The following is an 8964-nucleotide window of genomic DNA, read 5'->3' as shown; positions in this document are numbered from 1 at the left end:
CACGCACACACACATACACACACAGTGCCATGTGACTTCAGTGCACACGCACACACATACACACACACAGTGCCCTGTGACTTCAGTGCGCACACACACACACAGTGCCATGTGACTTCAGTGCACGCACACACACATACACACACACATACACACACACAATGCCCTGTGACTTCAGTGCATGCACACACACACACACACAGTGCCCTGTGACTTCAGTGCGCACGCACACACACACACACACACACACAGTGCCCTGTGACTTCTACTGGGGAGACGGAAGGGAACACAGAGCAGGTGTGGACCAAAGGAAGGATTCCACCCAGGTCCGTGGTGAGCCAGTGAGTTCATGGGGTTCCCATCAGAAGCATGGGTGACCCAAAGGCGACTAAGCGACAGAGAACCTCACTCCACTCTCCAATCTCAGGGTGAGAGGCCTCCCTCCTCCCCCAGGAGAGAGTCAGGGAGACCACAACTGCTCTGATTCACAATGCTCGTCTGGCCCAGAGAAAACAAGTACACAACACATACAGATACATCCACACATGTATTTATATGTACATACATTCTAGATAAAGAATTATCTATAGCTTTTTAAATATGTCTTCACATCTGGTTGTGCTATTCCCTTCTGGATCCTCTATTCAAGAGAATCGCACTCTCAAAGTCAGACGGTTACATTTCATTTCCTAGTGGCTGGTCACAGGGCACACCGGGACACTCACCATGAAACAACTACACAGGGCAAGTGCCAAACCCCTAGTCCTTGCTATTCCAGGTCCTCTCCTTCTCTGGGAATCAGTGGGCCAGGCTTCGGCACTCCAACCGAACCCCTGGCCTTCAGCACATCCCACCATCTTCCCAGGAAGCCAGACATGCAAGTTAATGCCCTAGGTCAGAAAAAAAGTGTCTCTGGCTTGAATCACAGAGACACTGTGATTTTTCACAACATAGCATAACATACACCAGGCAGTGGTGGCACACATCTTTAATCCCAGCACCTGGAAGGCAGAGGCAGGTAGGATCTCTGTGAGTTCGAGGCCAGCCTGGTCTACAAAGTGAGTTTCAGGACATCCAGGGCTACACAGCGAAGCCCTGTCTCAAAAGGCAAGGGAGGTGGCTGGAGAGATGGTTCAGTGGTTAAGAGCACTGACTGCTCTTCCAGAGGACCAGGGTTCAAGTTCCAGCACCCACATGGTAGCTCACAACTGTCTGTGACCCCAAAATCTGATACCCTCGCACAGACATAGAATATGCACGCAGGCAAAACACCAATGTAAGTAAAATAAAAGGATAAATTGGTAAAAAAAAAAAAAAAAAGAAAGAAATACATAAAAATACGATCAGCAAAGAAAAGAACTGCCACACAGCTGCCAGGCTGTCAATCAAGGCCAAGTGCTCACCTCGTTAGCTCTCCTGATTATTTTATCATCCACATCAGTGATGCTCATTGCCATGATCACATTGCACCCAAACACCTTGGTCAGGATCCTTCGGATAATGTCAAATCTGACGTATGAGCTGAAAGAAAAAACTGTTGGCTTGTCTTCAACACACAATCAACGTTGCTATTAGACTTTTAACTTAAAATTGTTTTATTTCTCATTCATTTGGTTTTTTTTTTTTTTTTTTTTTTTTTGTTGTTGTTGTTGTTGTTTTTTGTTTTTCGAGACAGGGTTTCTCTGTGGTTTTGGAGCCTGTCCTGGAACTAGCTCTTGTAGACCAGGCTGGTCTCGAACTCACAGAGATCCGCCTGCCTCTGCCTCCCAAGTGCTGGGATTAAAGGCGTGCGCCACCACTGCCCGGCTCATTCATTTGTTTTATTTCACATTCATGTGTTTTGCCTGCATGGATGCATGTGCACCATATCTTTATTTGGTGCCTAACAAGGCCAAAAGAGGGTGTCAGAGCCCCTGAAATCAGATAATATACAGAATGGTTGTGAGTCACCACGGGGGTGCTGGGAACTGGACCCAGGTCCTCCACAAACAAGTGCTCTTAAGTGCTAAGTCATCCCTCCAGCCACCCGTTTTATTATTATTGTGTGTGTATATAGTATGTGTGTGTGTGCGCACGCACATACTACAACAGCATTCATGTAGAGGGAGGTCGGAGGAAGTTTGTGGGACTCAATGCTCTCTTTTACCAGGAGTCCTGGGGACCAAACTCAGGTCATCAGGCTTGTACAGGAGGTGCCTTTACCCAGTGAGCCATCTTTGCCAGCCCCATGATTGTTATTCTTGAAAAGGAACGTGTTATAATTTAGCACCACTATGTAACTTCTAAGCTGTGTTCTACAGTCGATAACTGGTTCAAAGGGAACTAATTCAAATACTTCTTTACAAACTGAGTCCCACCTGGTGGCCCAGAAGGGTTCCGGCAAGAAGCAACCAAAAGGGGCTGAAGACCTGAATTTAATTCCTAGCAACCATCCATAATGAGATCTGGTGCCCTCTTCTGGCCTGCAGGCAGAACACTGTCTACATAATAAATAAATCTTTAAAACAAAACAAAACAAAACAAAAAGGCAATCAAGCAGTTCCTCAATTCCAGGATAAGGTATTAGAGCTCTTGAGTGAGTTTGCGTCTATCTAAAAGTATAAAAACTCTTATAACACAACATTAACAAAAGGTCAGATGACAAGAGCTTTTTACTGTTCTCATTCACGCTCGAGAACCGGGATTTTCCATATTATTCCAGTGCAAGGGAGACAGACAGGAAGGTGATTCCTGAGACTCACTGGCCAGCCAGCTTGGCCTGCTTGTGGAGTTCTAAGCCACTGAGAGATTCTACTTCAAAACAAACCGGGGACAGAACCTGATGACGACACCTGAGGCTGTCCTCTGGCTTCACACTCATGTTTAATTTAGGTCTAAAACTGCCCAAGTAAACATGTGCAAGACAACAAGATATTAGGAAACGGGGAATGTCAACAGATGCAGAACTTCCTCCCAGCTCCAGTGCTTCCCAGGAGAGCGGCCCTACAGCGCTGTTACGGCTGAGGAGAAAAGAGTCACACTGGTGCTGTGTTAAGTGGCACTTCATATATACTATTTCCTGAAGCTGCCATGAAGATTCCAAACACTGAGCTATTATCATTTCTGTCTGGACTCAAAGCAAGAACCAGGACTCCAGCAAGTGACCCATTCAAAGCCAGGCGATGACGGTTGGATTCGGGTCCCTGGACCAACCTTAGAAACATCTAAATCACTCTGCGTTCCTCCACACCAACTCTCTGAGTGTCCAGACCTGAGCACCAAGTATACAACCAAAAACAGCTGCAAACACTAAACGAGACTAACACTTTGAGGTCTCACAATTCCCAGAATGCAGTCACTACTCGGCTCACTTAACAAATAAAAATACAAGCTAACAATTTACCCTTTCCACAATAAATGACTATCTGACTTTATCACCAAGTTCAAATCATGAAAACCACCAAGTTCAAACACGGAAACTTACCAAGCATGGCCAAGGTGTGCATGGTCGTACACAGTGGGTCCACAGCTATACCTAGGAACATATTAAGACCCACCATGTGAGATAGCTGCAAAAGAGAGCCCTAAGCCCTCGATAACAATCATCACGCAAACACGCACACACGCGCACAGGGTGTTTCAGTGGCCGCTCCGGGGACCACACCTGTGGGTTTCAGGGTTGACTCGTCCCTGCAGACCCTCACGCCCCGCCCCGCCTGCGCACGCACCAGGAGACGGCGTCCGTGCGGGCCACGATCAGCGGCTCCTTCTTGCCCGTGAGGCTGTTGTGCACCTGCACGCCGGTGTCCTGGCCTTGCGGCCGCTGCCACACTCGCCCGCGCCGCCCGAGAGCCAGCGCCTCCCGGAGCAGCAGAGAACCAGGCCCAGGCCCGCACGCCCGCAGCATATCGGGGCACACTAGAGAACCCGGCACAAAGCAATTCCGCAGGCCAGGCCCCGACCCGCCCCCGAAAACAAGCCCCGCCTGGCAACCCAGAAGCCACGCCCGAGTCCCCACAGGGCTCCGCCCACTCCCGGAAGAGAATACTCTCTCCGGCTGGAGTCAGGCGGTGAACCCAGCTGCGCAGTGGCATGTTGACCACAGTGAGAAACAGGGCCCCTCGGCCGTTCCCCTTTATAGCGTAGGTCTCATAGCTCGTCCTTGTGAATAGATTGGTCCCCGTGTACATCGTTGTGCCTGCTGCTGAGACCTGGTGTGCACCGCAACATTGTGTACATACGTGTGTATCTCAACACTCCAACACACTGCATACTCCAGAAACACTATGCACACCAACGTACACTCATCGTGTCTACACTCAAACACTGTGCTTTAACACACACTGCACCCCAACATACACACAGCATGACTGCCAGTATGCCCCTTGCCACGCTCGGCACTGCAGACCAACACTACATCCTCAGACACGTCTGCATTCCGTACACACAGTATTTGTGTACTTCACACTGTCCTTTGGTCTTAGGATGAAAGAACAACGCCGGAAAATGACTCTGTTCGAGTATATGTAACTGGAAATGTCGGCTGCTCTTCCAGAGGACCCAGGTTTGAGTCCCAGCACCCACTTGGCTACTCTAGTCTATAATCCCAGTTCCAGAGGGGCCAATGCCTCTTTTGGACTCAGTAGGCACTGCACACATTGTCCACAGATAGGCATGCGTGCGAAATACCCATTCACGTAAGAATAAATTGCTTAAAAAATTTTTAGAGCCACACTGGTGGTGTCTATCTGAAATCAAAGCTTTTGGGAGGGGGGATGCAGGAGCATCAAGTTCAATCAAGACCAGCCTCCCCGATATGAGATCCTGCCTTAGAAACGAATCGAAATGTGATGAAAAGTTCCGTCGCCCATCTCCTGAGAACTGTCCCGAGTTAGGTCCCCTTTGCTTGTCCGGTCCTTACGACACTGCGCAGCCTCCGCCCTTCCAGTCTTGGTTTTCACTGTTTTGATGCTCTCCTGACAGGCGAATGATTAAGCAGCTGTGTTCCTGGAGATCTTTTCTCCTGACGATTCTGGAATCTCACTGCCTGCTTGAAGCTAAACTGCCACGTAAACAGACTGTGTTTCTGTACCTTATGGGGGTCATCCGTGGTCCCCAAATGTCCCAAGTTCTCCCGGAATTATTCTTCTTCACAGCCACCTGCCTTCATGTGTGCGTTTGTCTCCTTCTTATAGCAATATACAATTCTCTTTTCCCACCCGCCTATCTCAGTTGCCGAGATATGGTTTCACTCAGTAGCCCAGGCTGTCACTATGTAAATCTTACTAGCTTACTTGCCTTTAAACTTCCCTGCCTCAGTCTTTAAACTCCAGTTTGGGGATTACAAGTGTGGGCTGCCACTCCCTGAGTACTTAACTGTAAACTCTTGATCTTATTGCCAAATTCTGCAAATTCACCAAAGAGCTTGGCCTGAGAAAGTCCCTCAAAAACTCTTCCTGTGCAGGTAGTGAAAGATTTGCTAGAGAAAGCTTTTACTCTGATACAAGACATGTCAAAAAACAGAAACCAAAGGTTGGAATGTGGAACTCAAAGAACTAGAGCGGATATTTAAAATAACACTTCTAAACTGGGTGTTGGCGGCGCACGCCTTTAATCCCAGCACTTGGGAGGCAGAGGCAGGCTGATCTCTGTGAGTTCGAGACCAACCTGGTCTACAAGAGTCCAGGACAGGCTCCAAAACCACAGAGAAACCCTGTCTCGAAAAACAAAAAAAAAAAAAAAAGAAAAAAAAAGAAAAAAAAAAGCTACACAGAGAAACCCTGTCTTGAAAAGCCAAAAGAAAAAAAATACGTTTATTTGCATATGTATGTGTATGTCACAGCAAAAGTGGGGTGGTCCAAGGACAGCTTGGGGAGCTTCCTTCTACAAGGTGGGGTCCTGGGGAGTGAGCTCAGGTTGTCAGACTTGATGGCAAGCACCTTTTCTGACCAAGCCATCTTGGTGTCCCCAGGCTTGTTTCTTTTGGTTCCTGTCCTGGAACTAGCTCTTGTAGACCAGGCTGGCCTCGAACTCAGAGATCCACCTGCCTCTGCCTCCCAAGTGCTGGGATTAAAGGCGTGCGCCACCACTGCCCGGCCAGGCTTGTTTCTTATAAAACTAAAAATGTTGCACATAGCCACATGCTTGGACTGGGAATGGAAGCCAAGCTCGGGCTAGTTGAAGTGAGAACGGGAAATTGGCATTTAGCAGGAGGGTGCCCTTTGTCCCAGGAGCCTCACTCAGGGAACACCTCCAACCAGAGCCTCAAGGAGCCAGATTCTCTCTCTGGACCCATGGTCATTGCCTCCCCAGCCTCTGCCTCCCAGGAAGAGGTTTTTCTTAAAGACTGTATTTATTAATAGTGTGTATGTGGAGGCCTGAGGACCAACTCTCCAGACTGGTTCAGTCACTCCACCATGTGGGTTCAAGGGTTTGAACTCAGGTTAACTCAGCCATCTCCCAGTCTTTGATTTTCTATAGTCTTCTTAAAATGCTTGGTTATAGTTAAACTACATTTTATCTATTGGTCTTCTGAGCATGCTCAGAAAGCCACTTTAGAAGGCCAATTAAAAAAAAAACTTTTTTTACCCCAAAAGGTGAACATACTCAGTATTCCCAGGACATAAAACATTGTAGTTAGCATGTGGTAGGTACTTGTGAAATAATTCTGGTAAGGTGAACAAAATGTCTTTGGGTTTGTATCTATGAGTTCAATGAGCAGCAGAATGGATTAAGAGTATTGTGAACTTTCAAAGGTAACCGGGTTCAAACTCCAGCTTGGTTGTCTTGGGAAAGGGTCAGTTATACCCAATCTTTATTAAACTTAGATAGCGCTGAGATTAAGATACCTGTCTATTAATTGCTACTGTGCCTTTAAACTGCTTACATGACCTCTGAGGAAAAGGCCCACTTTTCATACTCAGTTCTGGACCCCTGCCCACGCTTTATTCCACGTCGTGTTCCCAAGCTATATTCTTAGCCTTTGTGCAGACTAGTGGACAAATATTTTCTTCTGGCAACTAAGTGAAACTTCTGTTTCTGGCTAGTACTGAAAGCAGTTGAATGTTAGTAAAAAAGGCACCACAGGACAGCCAAGTGACGTTCGCCTGCTGAAAATGTACGCCCTGTGCTTCAGGGTGCACACCCACAGCAACGGCCCAATCTGAACGATCTAACTCGAAAAGCAGACAGCTGAATTGAATGTCTCTTGCTGCACTGACATTCCTATGACCGATCGCTGAAACGAGCGCCTTCGCCCCCGTCGATACTCTATTGTAGAGAACTGCGTGGAAGTGTGGATGTCACGGGGGCGCAATGAGTACTTCCACACGTGCCGAGGGGGTTAGGATGTCACCGTGTTTCAAGAGTCGTTCCAAACCCTTCCAAACTACATCTTCTGGGCCTGAAGGGGTGAGTCCTGTTCTGCTGGAGGACGAATCCCGGAGGCTGAAATACAACACCGAGCACGCTGGAGGAGGCTGAAGACAGTGAGCTGACCTGGCGCCGCGGGGACATTCCAACAGGCGAGGCGGAGAGCGGTCATCAGCGCTCGGCACACGAGGACACAGCGGCAGGAGGACCCTGGAGCACCGCCCAGGTAGCAGAGCAAGACTGAGGACCCGGGACTCTAGAGGGGGGGAAGGCAGCAATGCAAAGGCGCGAAATTAGGCGACCGCAGGCCAGACTCCGCCCCGGGGGCGGCACCTAGGCCGGAAGGGGGCGTGACCGCCGGAGCCCGTCGCCTAGGCAACCGCTCGCTCGGCCCGGGCTTTTCAGAAAGCCCTAAATCCGGGGTTGTGGGGGAAGGGCGGGATGGGGATCCGAAGGCTGTCGTAACCTGCGGGCGTGCGCCCGGGGTGCCCGCAGACTCCTCAGTATGGTGAGGACCCGGGCAGCCTTGGGGGCGGCAGGGCAAGGGCTAAGATCGGGGCGCTGCCCTCGCCAGCGCGCCCTCCGTAGACCTCCGAGCTGCACAGAGCACCCCTCGGGGGCCCCTTTGTCTCCAGGCCATTCCAAACTCAGCTCCGAGAGGCGACACAAAGGGACGGCGAGGAAGGACGGCGCAGGCGCGGGCAGCCGCCGAGGATGCTGGGAGTGGTGGTCCCGCGGTGCCTCGGGAGCGGCCCTCCCGCGCGGGTCCGCAGCCCCTGCCAGAGCCCTGCGCATGCGCGCCCACTTCCGCCTCCCTCGGACCCGCCTGCTCGGTCTTGCTCGCCGAGGACAGCTCTCTAGTACTAGGCGTGCGGGAGGCGTTGCCGGCCCCACCACACCTCCTTCTCGTCCAGATTGGCCGCAGAGGTAAGAGCCGCCAGGGGATTGGCTGTTGCCGTTGCCAGTTCCGTCCGGGGGCGCTATTTATACCGCGCTCGGGGGCGGGGGGAATGCAGTTCAGCCCGGAGGATGGTGGCTGTGTTCTGTGTAGTCGGGTCTGGAGAGCGGCGGTGTGGCGGCTGGTCCGGCCCCGGAGTGTCCTTAGAGGAGCGGGCCACCTCCCCGCCGTGCCTGGCTGGCGTGCGGCTCCGCCCAGTAGGTCCGCCACCGAGTGCCAAACTCCTAGTAAAGTTTCGCGTCGCCGGCCGTCCCTGCCCCGCGCGGCCCCGCGCCTGTCCCCTCCACGACCCTGGCCCCCCAGCGACAGTGACAGGCCACGCCCTCGCGCGGGCCGGCTTTCGCGGCCCCGCCGCCCCCTGGCCCGGGACGGTGAGGGGCGTGAATGCGGTGGGGGCGGGGCCGCCTCCGGGAGGAGGAGGGAGGGGGGTGGCGGAGCGCATGCGCGCTGCGCGCGGGGCTGAATGTTTCCCAAGTGTTTGAAACTGGTATTTGGGTTTTCCACGTTGGACAAGTGCGGCGAGGCAGGCGGCGGAGCGCGCCCTTCCCGCTGCCGGCCCCGCTTTCTCCGCTCTCCACGCTGGTGGCGGGTGGGCGGCGGTGGCCGGCCCCCTTTGGGTGTGTGCGCGCTCGTACGCACGGCCCCCCGCGCCGCCC

General features: G+C 51.8%; 2 protein-coding genes across 5 annotated transcripts in view; one reads left to right on the top strand and one right to left on the bottom strand.

The window, feature by feature from the left end:
• The window catches only part of Cars2 (cysteinyl-tRNA synthetase 2, mitochondrial), a 31342-nt gene extending 27407 nt beyond the window's left edge, over positions 1-3935 (bottom strand). For all 4 annotated transcript variants that reach the window (XM_026788787.1, XM_026788788.1, XM_005366294.2 and 1 more), the window contains exons 1-3: positions 3708-3935; positions 3464-3514; positions 1404-1521 (exon numbers count right to left, since the gene is read on the bottom strand). In XM_026788787.1, coding sequence (XP_026644588.1) covers positions 1404-1521; positions 3464-3514; positions 3708-3886 — 348 coding nt within the window. In that variant the 5' untranslated portion in view covers positions 3887-3935. The remainder of the gene's footprint in view (positions 1-1403; positions 1522-3463; positions 3515-3707) is intronic.
• Positions 3936-7969: 4034 nt separating this feature from the next.
• The window catches only part of Ing1 (inhibitor of growth family member 1), a 7607-nt gene continuing 6612 nt past the window's right edge, over positions 7970-8964 (top strand). The window contains exon 1 of the mRNA XM_026788813.1: positions 7970-8277. The gene's annotated coding sequence lies outside the window, so the exon portion shown is untranslated. The remainder of the gene's footprint in view (positions 8278-8964) is intronic.

This window comes from Microtus ochrogaster, unplaced genomic scaffold, assembly GCF_000317375.1.
Source record: "Microtus ochrogaster isolate Prairie Vole_2 unplaced genomic scaffold, MicOch1.0 UNK7, whole genome shotgun sequence".
NCBI classification, from domain to species: Eukaryota; Metazoa; Chordata; class Mammalia; order Rodentia; family Cricetidae; genus Microtus; species Microtus ochrogaster.
Note: the sequence above shows the minus strand (reverse complement) of the source record. Positions and strands in the feature narration are given on the sequence as shown.